The following is a 19,402-nucleotide window of genomic DNA, read 5'->3' on the forward strand; positions in this document are numbered from 1 at the left end:
CAGTGAAATTCTGTCCAGTTCTTCCTGACGCAAGCTCGTCTCCCACTTTTTCACATGAAAAACTTCACAGTCGTGTCTATCTGTTTTCTATTTTCAGCCTGCACTTAAGGTAACGCTTTTGATCCACAAGCGGCCCACAAGCTGATGTAGCACCCTTTATTCTTTTTTTTCAGTAATATAAAAGATATTTTGTACAAATAGTGAGATGAGTAGATGTTATCTGTCAGTGACTTTTGTGCGGCTTAAATATTTTTCATCTGCAATGCACTTCGACAACTTTTCTTCTTTGCACAGTATCACGCAAGGACTTCTTGGCAAAGAAGTTAAGAATAGTTTTCATCTTTTTGCTTTGTATTTCAGTTCCTCCAAGCTCTGTGCAAAATAAACTTCAAGCCTGTGACATGACATTTTTGTTTAATGGCCACTGCCTCCTGAAGAAGCCCAGACACACTTCAGATTTGCATTTACTTAAAATTAATAAGCTTTTAACCAGGCAGTGCAATTTATTTGTCCTTATGATAAACAAAAAAGGTGAATGCTCTCAACACTGAGCGGGTCTGGATAAAATGGGCTGAAGTGGAAGGAAAAAAATAAAATCCCCCCCTGCAACTGCACACCCCTGCCATCCTGCTAGGGCTGGTTGCGCTTTCCGCTCCCCTGGCACAGCACAGGGGAGAGGAGTCAGACCTGGGGTGGTTTATGGAAACCATCCATCCATTAGCATACAGATTTACAATAAAGCCGATGTATGATGCTGTGCTTCCTTGCCATTGTGGATGTGCACGTTCTGGGAGTCCCATCTGCACTTCTTGTCCCACGCACACTAATGTGGTCCCACCAGGGCCCTTGAGCAGCCCTTACAGCCCCAGCACCCACCGCAGCCCAGCCCGGAGCCATCGGCCTCAGCCCCAGCCATGCCACTGGATGCCCATCTCCAGCCCAGACCGCAGCCCTCTCCCCAGCACACTATGCCCAGGCATCCTTCATGTCACCCACTGCAGTTACTGTTGAGTTATGAAAATAACAGAAGGGAGGGATAAAAAAAGGCTAAATTAAATTAAAATATATTATTCTTGTGTTACCTTTCATATTACAAATGGGCTCAGAATTGTAAGTCACAGCCTGTCTACTTTTTCCTCTGCAACAAAACACCAATGCACTGAAATAATCTTAGGATAGAAAAGAATAATAGAAGAGAGTAATCTTTCTGCAAACTGAAAACAGCTACTGGCACTGCTCTGTTTCACAGGGCTTTGGCAATGCTGTGGAAGACAGAAAGGGCATACTTTATCCATTTCCCTCCTCATTTTCTTCAGCTTCCTCAGCTTAGTTCACAGTCAGCGGGATCCAGGATTCGGATGGGTCGTTTCTGGCTATGGAGGAAGGGCTACATAGGTGGCTGCCTCCTGCACTCACTGGACCGCTGACAATCAGTTTTGTGGCAGGGTACTGAGGCATCCCCACAGGCTCTGCTGCCAGCCGCCTTCCCCTATAGCCCAGGATACCTCGGGACTGCTCTGTGCCACCAGCCCCAGCGAGCCCGGCAGGAACCCCGACAGAGCCACCCACTGCCGGCAGGGACGCCCATCAGATGGGAAAGAGCTTTATCCTCCGCCCCATCGGTTGCTTCTCTCTCATGTCTTATTTGGGACGGTTCTTTTATCACCTTCAGACTCAAAATAGAACTTTTTTATCCAAAATTACCAAGCTCATACACTAAGAGAGGAGGACCAAGTATTTGCCCTTCAAGATGGGGGTGAACTTAGGAAATTTAAGAAGGGGGCGAAACTGGGCAAGGAGCAGAGACTACCCACCAAGCACACTGCCAACCAAGAAGGTGAAGGATGGTTTCTACCAAGGTTCAGTAAGAAAATGTATTAGGATCAGTCTTAGTATTTCTATCAGCAACCTTTATGCAATGTGAACAAGCGTCCTCCTGAAATCCAAGTTCGGAGATGACATCTGCATGGAGGAGGACAGGAATATTACAAAAGAATACAATAACCTGGAGGGTCACACTCTTAGGGACTAGCAAGTTTTCTGCTCTAAGCGGAAATCTTCAAAGGCAAATGACACAAGACAGACCCATTCATGTTATTCAGTGTAACATTGGTGTCACACGAAGCAAAGACAGCCCTGGAACGATGCATCAGAAGGGGTGTTTCCAGTGAATATCAGATATTGAAGTTACTCCTGAGAGTTACCGATGCAAGAACAGCTGGAATACTATGGGCATTTCTCCTCACCTGCGTTCACAAAAGATTAATTCAGCCTGGAGCTGGTGGATTGGAAAGGCTGCCAGGGTGATCAGGGAAGTGGAAAGACTGAATTACAAGAAGGGAACTAAAAGAATTATTTTGCATAATCTAGAAAACCAAGAATGACAGGACCCATGAGTGTCCTTTAGCTTTATAGACCTCTTGGTATTTATCTTGCCAGTGCTGATACATTTATAGATGGCAAGAGTATAAAGTGGCTATACATAAAGTTAGATAGGATTGCAATATAGAACTTTTGAGCGAAGAGGATCACATCCAGCTCTTGTGCATCAAGGGAAAAAAAAATTAAAAATCAACTTGCTTTAAATGGAAATTGTTAACATTAGGACTCAGACTATATCATGCCAAAAAAAAAAAAAAAAAAAAAAAGTGTCAGCTATTCAACTATCTGGCCAAGGAATGGAGATGTGTGCTTCTAGTCCTCTATTTCACTCCATCTTCCAGCAGCAGCCAAAGCATTACCCAGGCTAAACATTATCCAGGCACAGATCTTGCTAAAACCACCTTCTAGAATAGTACCTATTCTGCTTGAGACAGGAAAAATAATAAACTGTCACTTATTAATATAACAAAAATGTGAATTATAATAATATCTGATAATAAATATGAAAATGCTGCAAAATAAACCAGTACAAAATTTCCAGTACATAATGGTTAAAGAAAGAAAGCCCAGTAACTTGCATAGGATCAAATAAGCAATAGTTTGCCTTAAAGTCAACTGTCCATCTGTCTTAAATTTTACACTAACCACCAGCTGAAAACACAGACACCCTCTCAAAAGAAAGGACAAAAATCAGAAACCACCACACTGATAAGGCACTTCCCATTATCCCACTAACAGCACTTACACAGCTTTAAAAAAGACAGCACGTAACAGGCCAGACCCTGCCCTCATCTGTATGTAACACAAAGGTCTGGGCAAGATTTCACCGTGCATAAAATAAAAAAATCTTATCATCTCATGCAGTAAAGTTTTTATTAGTTCAAAATCATAAATTATTTTTCCAACTAACCTTTGCACATCTAAGCAGTACATTGATTCTTACTACAAAATCTAGTAAAATTAGTCCTTTCGTGGCCTGCCTGGAAAATAACTATTTAAAAAAAAAAAAAAAAAAAAACAAAACAAACAGAAAAAAAGAAGGCAAGCCACCTAACTATACACAAAGTTTTAATTGTTTTCTCACTCCTCCCCCCATTCCCAAGCCCAAGACCTCACGCATTTAAGCGCAAGTAGCTTTTGAAAACTACAAATTCCATGGATCTTCTCGGGCTTGAATCTTGCCTTTTCCTTCACACTGCAAAATTACGACTCGTACAAAATTTTTCAAACATCAAAAGTCAGCAAAGGTCTTTGATAAGCCTGAGGACAGGCAACAGCAAGATGACTCCACACGTTTCTGAATTTAATTTTCTGTTCTTTCTGCTTCTAATGAAAAAAGATCCTCTCTCCAGCTTGACAGGTCTGTCAACTTTGAACTGCTGTGTGTATGACTTTGTAGCATGTCCACTTGATCCTTCCAACTAAGCAGCTTCACAGGCAATGACTGCTCGGATGAGAAATAGGAGTTTGAGATGCACTGATCTCCTTTAACTAAACAGCATTAAAACCATGCTTTTTAATATTTCAGTTTTATAATTCTAAGAACCATCTCCTGTCATCACTTGTTCTTGCATGAGTTATTCCCTTCCTAAATCTCATTCTGATGATGAAATAATCTGTGACAGGAAACAGCCCTCCCACCCCGCCCCCACAGAATACCATAAACTCCATGGAAAAAGTCATGTGTTCAATATTTTAATACGGACATGGGAGTAAAAGCTTAAATTTGAAGGTAACTTGCTGTTCTTCTCCACCAAAGGCTCCGTGGTCAGTGTCACTGCACGACCAGCTGAACAAACTAATGACACATTTTAGGGCAAAAAATAGAGAGAGGGGGACAAAAGAAAAATAAAATGTTCATTGTGGAACATACCCCCTAAGCAGTTGGATCATCTTAATCTTCAAGCTTCTGTAATACAACTGTTGGAAGGCTCTAAGTTTGTGCACAATAAAGTGCTTTATTCAGGGAACCATATGACTCCATCAGTCATTCAAGCACATGTTTGGCACAGATTGAAAGTGAAAAGCATAGCTAAGTCAAATATTTCAAAACTGAACTTGTCTTTCTAACACACATGGTTTATATATTGGTGTAATATCTATATAACTTTTCAGTTCTCATATACGGCAATGTCATGGCTAAAGTACAAAATTATATCTGCTGCACTAGGCAGCATCACGCTTCTTGGGAGTTAACACATGCCAAAAAGTCATTTACTAGAAAATTAAAAGGGAACTATCACACTTGACAGGTCCTCAAGAAAACTGTAAAAATATCTTTTGTTCATTCTAGTTCTTGAATATCTATTTCTCAAATCAGGATGCTACATCATTCTTTGCTAGAGAGCTGCGCTGTACCAAATCCAGGACAGCCAGTTCCTTCCTCATCATGTGCCCGAGATCGGTCCCCTCTGTTTGTAGATGAAATATTGCTCATCATACAGAGTTACTCCCGCTGATGCAAATGCGATTAAAGCAATCTTGGGAGAGCACAGTGTGATTAAAGCATAAGTAATGTGAGAAGGATTTGGGTTCTCATTATACAAAATACATATTGAAATGCACTCAAGGAAAGAAGCCAGTATATCTCAATATCCTCCCTGTTCTCGAGAACAAAATGTGACAAGTGGAGTTTTGAGAACAACATTTGCCATTGACTGCAGGAGGGGGCAGGGAGACTGCAGAACATTTCAAATAGTGAAAACCAAGCTTTATTACGTGTATAGAATATATACGTATACTATATTTGGGAAACAGCTGTCCAGCCTCATTTGTGATGTTGTTATGTTTGACTGAAGAATTACTATTCAGGACCAGTCCAAAGACAGAGTTGTCTTTTTCCTAAAGGAGAACATTTCAAAATAAGAGAGGAATAAAGCAGCGAAGCATTGGACTGGAGGGCATTTCGGCACACCGGGTGATGGGTATGTATCGAGAGTTCCCCCCATGGAAGGGCTCAGCGCTTGGAGTTCACAGAAGAGGGCAATTTGTAAAGACAAGATTCAAACCCAAAGTAGCTTTGAAAAGTAAGTGACATAAGGGCTTAGGAGAACTTCTGTCCTCTTGCTGCAAATCCTGTTTTAAGCTTGCTTCTTTTCCAAGTCCTGATGCACACCATAGAAATTAGCCCAGTCATTCTTTCTCATGACAACAAGCAGGACAGGACTAATAACAGGTGAAAAATATCGAGGGTTGCACGATGCCTTTCCCACAGGTATTTCCAGCATGCCATAGTAAAGGATGTCCCATCTTAACTCAGCATCACCCCAGCATCATCCCAGCATAGGCATTACCGGGCCACATCTGCTTCGTCCTTTACTGCTGCTCCTTCCCCAAAGGATCCCAGTCCCAGAGATTCTCATTTTGGTTATAAACTCAGCCTCACACCCTTCAGCATCAGCAAAGCAGCACCTAACAAAAGCGCTTATTTGAGTAGAGAAACAGTAACCTGTGCTTTACAAGCACAGGCACAATTAATCCATAGAGGTCCAACGTCAAAGAAAAAAATACTGAATATATTCACTTTTCAGCAATGTGTCTGCATAAGTACATGAAAATCCAGATCCCGCGTTCCTCTCCAGCTCCTCCCCTCCAAACCCTCAAGAAAGGCTACTTTCCACTGAATGAAGTGCAAAATTACTCCCCAAAATACAATTTCCTCTCAGTCTTTTAAAAGGTACAGTACAATCCTTTTCTCCGATGATTTACTAGCCTCCCTCACTGAGTACAAGGAATCCTTAGCATAGCTGTACTGAGGGATGTTCCTTCCCGTATACAGTCATCAGTGAAAAAAACCTATGGAGTGGGAGTTTGAGTTGTGCTCGTCACATGCACACAAATCATTCATTCAGATGTTCTCTGGGAAATCACGCTGAAAACACAGCAAATCCAGCTGAAGCAAATCTCAGTATTAATTTAGGTAAATGTGCATGGGAAATGATTTGTAGTTCTTTCCCAAGTCTAGCAAATGAGCTACTGGGCTGGGGAGTTAATATCCATCATGCGGTTTTGTTTGTATGGGGAATACCTGCTACTCGCATTACACAACAGCAGAAAAAGAAAAATTAACTGCACCTGTACTAACATAAGCTGTCACTGAGGTCTGTCTTCCTATTTTTTGAAACATGAATGAACAGAAAACTTAGAGTTACTTAATGTTCTTGACCTATCCTGCTCAGGTTTATGTGTGCGACCTTGCAACAAATGTCACCATAAGCACTGGATCAGTCCATAACTCCTGACTTTCACAGACTTCTTCAGGAGATGAGCTACAGGAGTAATGAACATTTATTTTTATTGTTTCCTCAGGGCAGAGAGGAGACCCAGGATATCGTCCCAGGTCACTAACACGGCTTTGTTCATCTAACCTACACATCCACTGATCCTGTCAAGCGGACTTTAAATGAAGAGCACAGAACATCAGCACCAGGTTGCACAAAGGAGCCAGATCCATGGAGGTGAGACAATTTATCCCAACTGAGGATCAGACCCACAAACAAGGAACACACACAACACAAACTAAATAGACAAGCTCCTTCTTTCTAAAGTGTGAAGATTTCTTCTGCAATGACCCTGCACTCTCACCTCAACCACAAATGTTTACACAAAGTGTTTCTTCAGCGGGGTGCATTTTGCTCACTTAAGAGGCAATAGATGAAGAACTAAATACTGCTTCCCTTGGAATGCTTACCTCATGCTTTAAAATCCGTGGCAAAATGCAAGAGCGGTTTTTAATCTGGATACAGTTTTATGACCTCCAATTCAAGAATGAACGTGGATCAGAAGTGAGATGCTGTATCCTTCCCTGTAAGCTCCAGAGGCCACATTTTACTCTCAGCTGTCACCACAGTGCTCTCAATGGCAGAAAAGGAATGCAACAGAGACTTAAATAATCTGGACTGAATAGTTGTCCTCCTTGTGTCTTCTAATCTTGAAGTAACAGAGGATCTTCAGCACACTACCATCACTGCATACAGACAGCGCTACTGAATAAGGATATTGGCGAAGCTCAGCTCCATGTGTGGTCAGCCCCATATGCTCACCTTATTAAATGTAGCATTATGACAAAGTCCAGATTTTTTAAATTTTTTTTTTACATGACTATATCAAAACAAAATCGCATAAACGCTTGGATTCAGTGCAGTTTACATTTTAATATATTCTTTCAAAGGTAAGCAGTCACACATGAGGTTATTTCTTGCCTGATCAGCTGTTTTCAGAATTAGAAAATATTAAATAGAAGCAAGAAAACAGCAAACTTTTGCCATTGTCAGAAGAGGGTTTTTCACTTAATGTATATGACATACATTATTAGACTATTTGTAGGGACTGACATGGTTCCTCTTAACAAGTATCTCAGAATAAACTACTGAGCTGGTTTTGGCTGGGATAGAGTTAATTTTCTCCACAGTAGCTAGTATGGGGCTACGTTTTGGATTTGTGCTGGAAACAGTGTTGATAACACAGGGATGTTTTCGTTCCTGCTGAGCAGTGCTTGCACAGAGTCAAGGCCTCTTCTGCCTCTCCCCCCACCCCAGCAGCGAGGAGGCTGGGGAGCACAAGGAGCTGGGAGGGGACATGGCTGGGACAGCTGACCCCAACTGACCAAAGGGCTTTTCCATACCATATGGCATCATGCTCAGCACATAAAGCTGGGGGGAGAAGAAGGAAGGGGGGGACATTCGGAGCGATGGCGTTTGTCTTCCCAAGTCACCGTTACACGTGATGGAGCCCTGCTCTCCTGGAGATGGCTGAACACCCGCCTGCCCATGGGAAGGAGTGAATGAATTCCTTGTTTTGCTGTGCTTGTGCGCGCGGCTTTTGCTTTACCTGTTGTCTTTATCTCAGCCCACCAGTTTCCACACTTCTACCTTTCCAATTCTCATCCCATCCCACCAGGGGGGAGTGAGTGAGCGGCTGGGTAGGGCTTAGTTGCCGGCTGGGGTTAAACCACGACAACTAGTTAAAGATTCTTTTGTGCCAAATTCTGCATCCAGCTTTTTATGCCTTGCCATGTATTATCCAGCATGGTTAACAGGCCATGAAACATTTCACTTCTTGCCTTATTAGATCATATATTTTGGACAAGAAAGAATGTGTTCATCTAATCAACGGTTTCGTCATGTTGACCTTGTGAATGAACAACCCCCCGCCGCCCTGATCTACTGAATATTTCTTATCCTAGCTCCAAGTCATGGAAAGCAGCAAATTCATTTATATGGGGTGTAAAGAATTAATGATACAGCATGAAGTGATTTTTACAGAGGAGTCAGCATTTCTGATTAGATCATGCAGTTAATTAAGTCACTTTCTGAAACACCGATGCCAACATCACACTAGATATCAATGTAGTCTCAAACTCTTACGTGACACTAAAAAGAGAAGGGTCAACATCCTGGAGCAGGGGTCTCCCAAAAATCAATACCTTTTCTCAGTTAGTGTGAGCCTATTCTCAAAAGATAAAAATTTAATGCAATTGAAGCACTTTGCTCTGTGTTAGCCAGAAACAAAAGGGATTGCCCTTTTGGACTGCACTGTCCTACCAAGAATCAACTGCAACCCGCTATCAGACTTACTCAAGCCATGGATTTTTAGTTTTGTTTGTCATAGATTTGCCCTGGAGACTCAGTAGGGCCTAAGTGAAGCATCTGCAGGTGTGATTTAGGCCGTTAGTACTATAAAATTTTGGAGAAGATGTGCTTTTGTCCCAGGAGTAACCTGAAGAGCTACTTGAAATGAAAGTACAATGTTCATGCAACATGAAGAGCAAAATCTGAGGTGATGTAGAGTAAAACACAAGAAATTGTAGAGGAAAAAAAGCCATCAAAGGGATTAAATAAAAAAATATCTCCGATATGAATAGCATGAAGGGCCTGGCATCCTAAGCAGGACTGGATGCTGCATGAGATGCAGAGCTGGAGGAAGCCTGCTGGTGTAGCCGAGCCTGGCCATGTGAATGTAACAGTAGTTCAGACCTAATGGCAGACACCATAGAAACATCGCGTCTTGGTTTACAACAACTTCCATAGCAAAAGTCAAGACAAAACCCAGCCCACCAGCCCTCAAAGAGGCAGTGTCCAAAAGTCAGTGTCGGACGGGAGGTTTGGCAGTGCGGCCAGCAGAAGCTGGGCTGTTAAAACGCCCTGGCCATGCATGTGCGGGCTGCTCCGCCACCCCACGCTGGCCATGTCCTGCTGCCTGCCTGGCAAACGGGGCTCGCTGCTCGCCATTCGCATGCAGCACTGCGGCCCTGGAGCGCAAACGGTACTGCCCAAAAGGGTGCACATGAATACTAATAAAATGAAGCCCAGCTGGACTCCTTGGACAATTTGCACTGGCAACGTGAGATATGTTAGAAACATAGGGACCGCTAGTGATAAATCTGTCAGGATTAGGATATGCGAGGTCTGAACAAGGCTGGTGGAGGACCAAATAAGCCTTTACATGAATTCAGCCTTTTTAAAACAATTTCATGATCACTAGCATCAGCAGCAGCGGACAGCCCGAGTAGAAGTAACAGATAAACACAGCCCTGATCCACTGCAGTCACTCATGTGTCATTTGAAAAGTGCCACCAGGGCAGCCTCTGTACTGTGAGCGGGATGAAAAGCCACCCAAAATGTAGCCTGTCAATCATTAGGTCAAGGATGCTCTTTATGGCTGGATGGAGACCTTTCCAAAAATCTCAAGGAAAGCAAGAGATGAGAAGCTCAAGAAAACACCAGCGAACTACCCAGCAGCTCCCTGGCGAGCAGGAGCGTTAACGATGCGAACATGATTTGAAGAGTGGGCATATTATCCTCAGCTGGTGTACTTTGGCATGGATCCGTGGAGCCCATGGACAGTGACAGCTCATGCCAGGCTGTCTGCAGGGGACCTGATAGGGATAATCGTCAGACAAGAAGGTGATTATACACAGACCGTAAATGTCTGCCACAAATGCTGGAACAGTTTGACAGAAGACAGCATTTGAAAGTCAGCTCTAAAACACAGTGTTGGAGAGATCAGTTCTAAAGCGAGCGACAAGGAAAGATTTCTTCTGCTGTAATTTATTTCCATTACAGCCAACGCAGTTGCAACCAGTAACAAACAAAACCTGACAGAAAGTTACTTTAATTGAAGGTAAAGAATTTTTGACTGCAATTTTAGGATTTTCATTTTTCTGCTGTTCTTCCAGCTAACACCCAATATCCAAATAGATTTAAGAGTTTACACACACGGTAATTTGGAGTTTACCTTTATAGACCACCCCTTTCATTGTCTGCCCTGCAGATACAGGAAGGCCTTGACTCTGCAAAAAGCCTATACAGCTGTAGATTTTAAGGCATTTGACTAAATCTGTAAGATCAGACCTTATCCTACTAGATATTATCCTCCACCAGGAGAGCAAAGCTAATTTTGCTTTGCTGAGGCTGGTAATTCAGTTAGTTTTCCTTTTTGCCCATGAGGTCCTTTAGCCAGCAACCAAGAGCTAGCAATACTGAAAACTGGAAAAGGCAATTGTAAAACCATAAAAATTGGAAAGGAAAGTAAAAGTGAGCGGCAAGACTACTTTTAAGTCATCTAGCTCATAACCGGATAATTTCTGTTTAATATTAGAGTTGGTACTAGGGCAGTCCCACATTATGCATGTCTCTTGCCACATTTCAAAACCAGATTTCAAAGCATATTGTAACTTAAACTTCTGTCTTAATCACTAAGCACGTGTTTATGTAAAAATTAGGATGTCCTGGCAGCACCTCAAATCCCTAACACGGGCCCAGAGCAGTCGCAGCAGTAAAGCCAGCTGAGGTAGAAGTTGCAAAGCTTCAAAACGCCTGGTGGAGACGCGTGCCAGCACAGCTAAGAGGACTTTTCGTCACCGGGCAGCTTCGCCGGGTCTCGAAGCATGCGGCTGTAACTTTCAGCACCTCTGCGACCAAGAAAGCAGCACATGCTCTGGCAAAGCTAAAGCTGTTCTCTACTTTACAGGAAAAAAAAGGAATTAAAGGAGAGGATGCTCGCTGAGCACACTGGCTGCAGATGCAAAAGAGCGAGTTATAGACATGTTGCAGAAAGAAGAGGAGTAGGAAAGACGTAGCAAGGTAAACCCGAAATCCAGCTGAGCTGCAAGGGTCGGCAAGCACTGCTGTTGCTGAAGCTTAGACATCTAAAGATGAGCACCATAAAGATGAGCAGCTGACACAAACTTTACAGAGAGCTTAATTCATCAGTGCAAACGTAACCTTAGGAGCTTCAGCTTGGCTCTTCGGGAATCCCAAAACACAGGTAACGGGATTTCCAGCCCCGCTTACCATTCCGCTCTCTCATCTGTATGCTAGATCTAAGTCACCTACAGTTTGCCCTCTTATTTTATTGTAGGGACAACTACTTTGAGTTATGTTCATTTCTTCATTGCTTTCACATGTGAATGCTTGAAGCATCTTCCCTCAGACTTTCCTGGATGTGTAGTCAAGTTTACCCCCTGTCCTCGCGCACCTCCGAAGCGTGGAGGGGCCTGGCCAGGCGGAGCGGCTCCCACGCTCAGGCTCAGAGAAGGGGTACGTGCTGCCTCCACCCCACCAAACCCACCCTGCACCCACGCAAAGGGAACAGCCACAGGGGAACCGGGGACCTATTTCTCCTCATCTACCTGAGAATTTCTGCAGCCTGTATCCCCAATATGCTGATTTGGTATAACTACAAATGTTGATGAAGAGAAATTAAGACCCCTCACAAAGGCAAAGAAAACCTTCAACTCCTGCTAATTCATTAACATAAATCCTAGGTGCTCGATTAAACGCAACAAATCTCCCTGTCTACACTAGGATTGCAATGTGCTGGCTAACACGATAAAGTCTACCTCAATCTTTTTCTTAGCAAGTCCAGAGGCAAAATCCCAGTGAAAGTCACTGTGCATAAATTCAGAGACAAGCAAACATTTACAAAGTTTAAAGTTACAATGCAAAAAGGACCCGAGACAAGAGTTTGTAGTAACACATAGGGACATAGGCACCCTTCAGCGCTGTTACATATATTTATACAAGAGAATCTCCCTTCCTCTCTCGCATAAAATATGCATTGTCAGCTGCTGCTTAATGAAGAGGACAGGGCCTGGGCCCTCTGGTGATTCCTGAGGAAGCCCCAGGCTTGCTGTACAAAGAGACAAGTCACTTTTTCTAGGCTGTTCCCCATCTGTAACGCGGCTAGCACGGAGCCAGTACTGCAAAACATCTCCAAAACTGAAGCCACCCATCCCTGACTTGTGCTCACTTTGAATGAGCACAGTGGCGAGTAAACTTTTACCCAGCGAGGACGCTTTTCCCCACCAGCATTTGCCTTTTTCAGGCAATTCTTCCCAGCTGGAAACAAGCGTCCGAACCCTGACAACACTCTCAAACCCCGAATTCAGCCCCGGCCCGCGAGCGGCTGTTGGCAGGGGACCCTCAGGGGATAACGGCTCCCCGGGCCAGCGGGGACCCCCGGGGGTCCCGGGGGCAGCCCCCCCGCAGGGGCAGGTTTTCCCGGGAAGGGCTTGGAAGCCCTCCCTCCGCGCAGCGGAGCGGGAGTTACGCGGGTCTCCGGCCGGGACCTCCCCCCGCCGCCCCTTCCCGCAGCGCGGAGCGGAGCGGGGAGCCCGGGGGGCAGCGCAAGAAGCGCGGCGGGGGGCGCAAAATCAGCGCCGGCAGCGGCCGGGGGAAGCGGCCCCCGCGCAGCCCAGTGCCCTTACTTTGTTAAAGTCATTTCTCTGCTGCTTGTCCCCTTAAAATGGAGCGTAGGGTGAGGAAGTATTTCGGAAAAATATATCGCAATATATCGTGAACTTACCTTGAGCTCTGGGTGATGCTAAAAAGAGCCAGCTGAGGCTCAGCAGCAGCATGGAAATCTGGGCTGGGGGGTGCGGAGGAGGGAAGCGCTGCTGCTCTGCATGGAGACGCTTTGACATCTTAGCCCAGACTGAAGGAGACAAACTTTCATCAGCTGGGGCTGGAGAGCAGCCCCATAATATACAGTTACAGAGAGGAGCGAGCTGGGACTCAGGATGTGAGAGATTTCCTGCATGCAGTTAACTCCAAAACCCCTCCTGCTCCTGCATGAGCTGCTGATGAGTTGGGCTCTGCTTTCTTAGGGGGGGGGGGAAGTTGTTTTCTTCTTTTTTTTTTTTTTAAAGACGTTTGGGGCTTTTTTTTTTTTTTTTTTTTTTTTTGGCAAGGAGAATTCTGTTGACCGTTGCAATAACGGAGCAGCCCGTCCGCGCTGGCTTGCACCGCGCTGCTTTACCATGGAACAAATGAGCCGCCCCTCCGCCGGGTCCTAGCGCCCGCCGCCGCGCAGGCAGCGCCGAGCACCGCGCGGGTCGGGGGGGGCTCTGGGGTCGTCCCTCCCCCCCCGCCAAGGTTTCCCCATTTCTGCTGCACACGCAGCCCTGGCTGCTTCCTCTGGAAAGTCATCTGCATACGTTAGAGCTCAGGGATTATTTATTGGTTTCATAATTATTTCAGAGCTGTTTCTGGTGCCTCTGACTTTTTTTTTTTTTTTTTTAAAGAAAAAAACCCAACACACCCACAGAGTTGCCAGATGCATTTTTTAAAATCTTCCTCGTTCAAATTATTATTACTGACTGTCTGGGAGAATAACCAAATACAGATTATCTACTCCTTAACGTACCACCAAAATACATATAATGCCCACGTGTTGTGCAGAATGCTGCAGAGCAGTAGAAAGAAAGATCCTAATCCTGTAAATCCTCACAGAATTTTATTGTGCAGTTTTAATTTATTAAGATTCTTCCCAAAGGTCACTGTTTGGATATTGATACTTAATTCTGCAGACTGGCCCCATGTTCCTTGTGCATGAAACAGTTGGCAAAACTGACCTAATATGTGTCTGTACATCAGAAGGCACAACAGCCATGCAGTCCCACTTTTGATTCCAAAACCTGATTTTGGAACCACGGATTTGGGGCTGTTCTGGAGCAGAGGCTGGTAGCTATCCGGACTATGCCTTTCCCCAGCTCAGAGGATAAATGAGCCAGCAGGAACTCAATGGGTGCAAAATGCTACGGTTCCCAAGCTGGAGCCCTGCACCATGCCCGCTTCGTGCTGTTGAGAGCACATCTGAACTGCCGCGGGGACAGTCACATCCCCAGGCTAACAGTGGTAATGTCAGGTCATCTCAGCACAAATAAACCTGGAAAAGAGCTGGGATCATCAAGCATATGCAGAAAGGCCTCTTAGCTGCTTTTCTTCACAGTTAAAAAGTGCATTTTCTCCCCTTACCTCTCCACCCAAAACTAGACCCATGGACTCACCTCCAGTTGCTCTGAATTTTGAACTCTGTCTACATTTACCCCTCAAGTCTCACCTCAGCAGCACACATTTGCACACATCATGCCCCTTCCCAGGAAACCCCTTTTCTTGTGAGCGGTCAGGGATTATCCGATGTATGGCTTTGAATACACAAATGTTAATTTTTCCCTACTCCTCCATTATCAATTACATTTTAACAGCTATAGTCAGCAACTTTTCATCCCTTAAAATATAAACTAATGAACTCTATCGACTCTCTCATTAAGGACATACGTGCTCCACACAGCACATTGATTAAAAATGTTAAAATTAAAACTAACCATGCCATGTAGGCATTTTTATTCTTTGAAGGTATTTTTGCCAGTAAAAAAATCAGTCACGGGGACTAAAGACTTCTAAATAGAGTTTTGGTAATCCCACATGGCTTTTCACTTAAACGGTAGTATTTTTATTTTGAGTAACAATATTCGCTAATGGAGAATGTGGAGCTGATTGTGTCTTGGTCATTCACTAGCATGAATGAACTAAATATTATCAGAGTTCTGCCTCCTCCCCCCAGGCTTAACCAGACAGGAACACTTGCCTTTTACCACACTAATTTCATGGGCTTGAAGTTGATAAATAGATAGTTTGCCACGAAAGAGCCCCAAATATTTTATTAATGACATCCACATAAGAATGCTACTGAATTACAGTTACCTCTGGCTCTGGAGAACAACAGTACCGTTTCACAGCAGATTCAAAAGTTTTGGAAAAAAAAAAAAAAACAACAACAACTCAGGGAAAAGGGAAGTAAATCTGAAGTGCCCCTGCTTCACCATCATGTGCATAAGAGAGGCCAAACCTTGACTTTTCATTTCTCGTGTCAAACAACCTCCCACAATTAGTTTTACGAGGCTTGGTTTATCCACTTCAGAAGAACAAGGCTGAGCTTCCCTGCAGGAAATGAAAATGGCATCCGGGTTGTGTGGCTGCTTCAAAGGGGGCCACAATCCTGATTCTCCAGGTTACTCCCGTGGGCGATGGCTCTCCATCCATCCTTGCCCGCTTTGTTCTTTGGCACTGTCAGGGGAAGAGGGATGGGGGCAGGGGGTGGTGCGTGGAGGTGCCTCACTGCTTCTGGGGTCTTCTTTACCTTTCTATCTTTTGCTACTGCTTCTTTAGGCTTCCCCCTCCCCTCCAATTTTGTCCTCCTTATCTTCCTTACTCTATGTATTTAGTTTTTCTTTACTTCAACCACAAGTAGCTTTTCTTTCCAAAGTGTGCACTCTGCTCTGTGCTAGTTTAGGGCTATCCTGCAATAGAAACAGCATATGAACAGCTAAGTAGTCTTTTTGCTCTTTATCTTTATCTCCTTGGGAAAGGGCAACCTAACACCTTGCTATTTCTTCTCTATTACTATAGACAGAGGGTGGCATGTGCTGGTACCTCGGTTTGCACTCAGCTTTAAGCCTCAGCCTCCGCTCTGCAGGAGAAGCGAGCCAGCCACTAGCTACAAACCGACGAGCCCAGATCCCCCACTGCTGTAGCATCTCTGGACTTTGAAATGCGCGGATGAAATATCTCACCCTGCGGCTGTGGGTCACCTGTGGCTAGAGGAAAGACCGAGGAATGAAGCGACAAGGATCTCTGCGATCCTATCAGGACCCTCTTCAGGCATGTCTTTCAGCTGCATCGTCCCCGCTTCCCCTCGACGTGGTTTGGAACCATTTAACATGCCTCTTTCGGCAGGGCAGTGTGAGAATTGGTAATGCTGCCAAGGTGCTCAGGAATGTCCCCTGCGTTAATCCTTCCCTCTTGTCATTCACGAAGCAGGGCTACAGCTACGCCTCCTTTTCGCTCCAGCTCTCACACCTGGCTCTGGCTTGTGTCACTGTGTCACTTTAACAGGTCAAGCTGAAGTAGCTTAACTTCCAGTTTGCATTTACATACGAAAATCATTTGACGTAAAGAGCACTCGCGATTTTTTAACAGTTAATATTTGACTGTATGACAATACAGGCAGTTGGCTTGGACTCTGGTTATCAAATTACTAATTCATGCAGGAGCTTTAGTTCACGTGGCACTGAAAAGGTCAATTCATAAGAGAGCAATATGGAAGAGACTAGTATGGAATAACTTACCTGGAAACAAGCATAACATATGGGTTAGTACAGACACTGGAAAGAAGGAGGATGCACTGAGGGAAACATCAGCTTCCGTTAGTTTCCTCATGGTTAGGAAGAGGAGTTTTAAAAAGGAATTAGTGACTGATGGAGACAACACAAAAAAAAAAAAGGAGCAGACAGAACATATATTAAGTCTAAAACCTGCAGATTACAGTACTGTATGCTTTCATGACATTAGATGGCAGGCACTGTAACGAACTATATGGCAGATGGATTATGGTATGCTATAGGGTATGGAGTACAAGGAAAAGGGGAAAGGGAAGGGGAAGGGAAAGGGAAAAAAGGAAAAAGGAAAAAGGAAAAAGGAAAAAGGAAAAGGAAAAGGAAAAGGAAAAGGAAAAGGAAAAGGAAAAGGAAAAGGAAAAGGAAAAGGAAAAGGAAAAGGAAAAGGAAAAGGAAAAGGAAAGCTATGTCTGTTACTCTTCTCTGCTAGAGCAGGAATTGCATCTCTGCTTTACAGCCTGAGTTAAACGAAGAGAGGATGAACCACCTCAGATAATTGAAGAATTTTGATAGAAGAGGTTCTGGTGGGGAGAAAGCACCTCTGTAACACTGCTCTCACATCTTCCCAGATCAGCTGTGATCTCCTTTTGGATATCCGGGAAACCTCACTGTAATCACAGCATCGAGTATTTTCCAGAAATCCAAGTCCTTTTATTCCCATATGTGCCAAAATGCATGAAAACTTGTCTGGGCTTAGCTACAGGGATCTACAGTTTTGGGGCCTCCAGGCTGAAGTTTTTGCTCCTTAGAGTAAACAAAACAAAACAAAAAAGCTTTTCCCTTTGAAATCTGTGTGTCCCCTAGCCAGCTGCTGAGACTTTGTGTCTCCAGTCCTCCCTCACTTCATTAACTCTCTGCAAAATCAAGATCCTGCTGAATTGCGACTGCAGTGGCAGATTACAGTCCTCTATAATTAACAGGCATAGATATAGCATAATCCAGCGTGACCTTTAGCCACAGAGCTTTGCTATAGACCTCTGTCACAACATTCAGACATAAAATAGCATGCTCCTGAGAATAGCATCCATCAGCTCTGCACACTGAAATAAAATACTGGCTGTAAATATTGTTTATTGCACACACTCGAGAGAAGTTGCGTTCTATAGGTTTCCTAGTCTACGAGGGTAAGTTTCCATCCTCCGTATTGTTAGCGTGCGTGCACTCCAGCATGCCTTGCTGAGCCAGCATGCTGTCCCGAGCAGCACAGTGAGCCTGAACCAAGTCGTTAAGCCCATGAAATGCAATGCAAGGTCAGCAATCTTACCTTTCTGTTATCAATAAACATATTCCTACCTTCCCATCCACTCCCCTTGCAGCTCCCTACTTTGGTTATGACCTTTTTCTTTTCCTGTCCTAAAGGTACCATAACGTTGAATTCATCTGACCTTTCTGCCCCGAAGCTTTGAACTTGCCAATGGAGCTGGGAGCAGTAAGCAGAGGGCAAACGGGCCAGTGCCTTGCTGCAGCCAGACCTCACGTCTCCCCTCTGCCAGCCACGAGGCCGTGGGCTGCCTGGTTGTCCGAGTCGATGGACTCCCGGTGCCCAGCTGGTGCCCCATGAGTTTCAACAGAGCTCGGTTTAATTACAGGGATAGATTTCTCCTGACTTCAAGAACCAAGGATTTACTCAGTTTCTCCCTTGTTGCACACATGCAAGGGACACGCTTATGAAGTTGGGTTTTTGTTCAGTGGAGACTGTTTCTGAGACCTACCTGTGAGTTATTTGAAGTAACATCATCCTTTGTACTTGTACAGAACCTTGAACCGCTACAGCCGATCAACAGGATATAACACTGAATTAATTTTATCATGGAGTGCAGAAGCCCAAGACTGAAATGTTTCTAGATACCTTTTTTTTTTAATAGAGAAGAAACTAAACCAACCCCTACCTTGTTTGAATGACAAAGCATTACAACATTATATTCAAATATAAGTAAAATTGACACAGCCATCCTGAAGTTATTTATACATTTAATAAATGAGATGCAATATTTTTAGTCTGTCTCAGGCATAAAACGTAATCTGAGGGAGATTCCATTAAGCCGTGTTTGGAGAACACTGCCTGCTAGCATCATTTCTACCTGGAAGAAGAATAGCAGGGCTGATGGTGAGTGGTACGTGCTCATCACATTCCTCTCCCCCAGTTTGTCCTACCCCTCCACTGCAACATCATGTTGGAAAACAGCTCCTTTCCTCTAACAAAACAGGGGAGTAAGCTCTGCTTTAATGCTGATTAAGCTCTATATACTACTTTATAGGGAAACTACACAGAGACTGTTGCAGGCTGCTGTAACAGGGCCAAGGGTGAAAAAGCCAAGAGGAGCTCAAGCAAGAGCAAACAAAGAAACCCACCGCTCTGAGGATACAGGACCTTAACAACAACAACAGAAACCCCCTAAATTCTTCAGCAGTTAAAACACAAAACCCCAAACCCCACACAGTCCCTAGTTACATTTTTTTCCTGTAGCATAAGCCCTCGGTCTTGCAAACACAGAGGTCTGGACGAGCGCAGCCATTGCCCTGCAGCTGAGCCTCCCTTGGGGCCCCCTCCCCACCTTGGGG

The 19,402-nt window shown here is 44.3% G+C and overlaps 2 protein-coding genes across 2 annotated transcripts in view; both read right to left on the reverse strand.

Moving 5' to 3' along the window:
* The window catches only part of ADAM12 (ADAM metallopeptidase domain 12), a 186,956-nt gene extending 173,503 nt beyond the window's left edge, over positions 1-13,453 (reverse strand). Inside the window, exon 1 of the mRNA XM_009475739.2 lies at positions 13,189-13,453. Coding sequence (XP_009474014.1) covers positions 13,189-13,306 — 118 coding nt within the window. The 5' untranslated portion in view covers positions 13,307-13,453. The remainder of the gene's footprint in view (positions 1-13,188) is intronic.
* CUNH10orf90 (chromosome unknown C10orf90 homolog) overlaps positions 1-19,402 on the reverse strand; it is a 101,036-nt gene that overhangs the window by 4,498 nt on the left and 77,136 nt on the right. The gene's annotated exons all lie outside the window — the stretch shown is intronic.

This window comes from Nipponia nippon, unplaced genomic scaffold, assembly GCF_047370975.1.
Source record: "Nipponia nippon isolate SJK-2023a ecotype South Korea unplaced genomic scaffold, ASM4737097v1 scaffold_3, whole genome shotgun sequence".
In the NCBI taxonomy this organism is placed as follows: Eukaryota; Metazoa; Chordata; class Aves; order Pelecaniformes; family Threskiornithidae; genus Nipponia; species Nipponia nippon.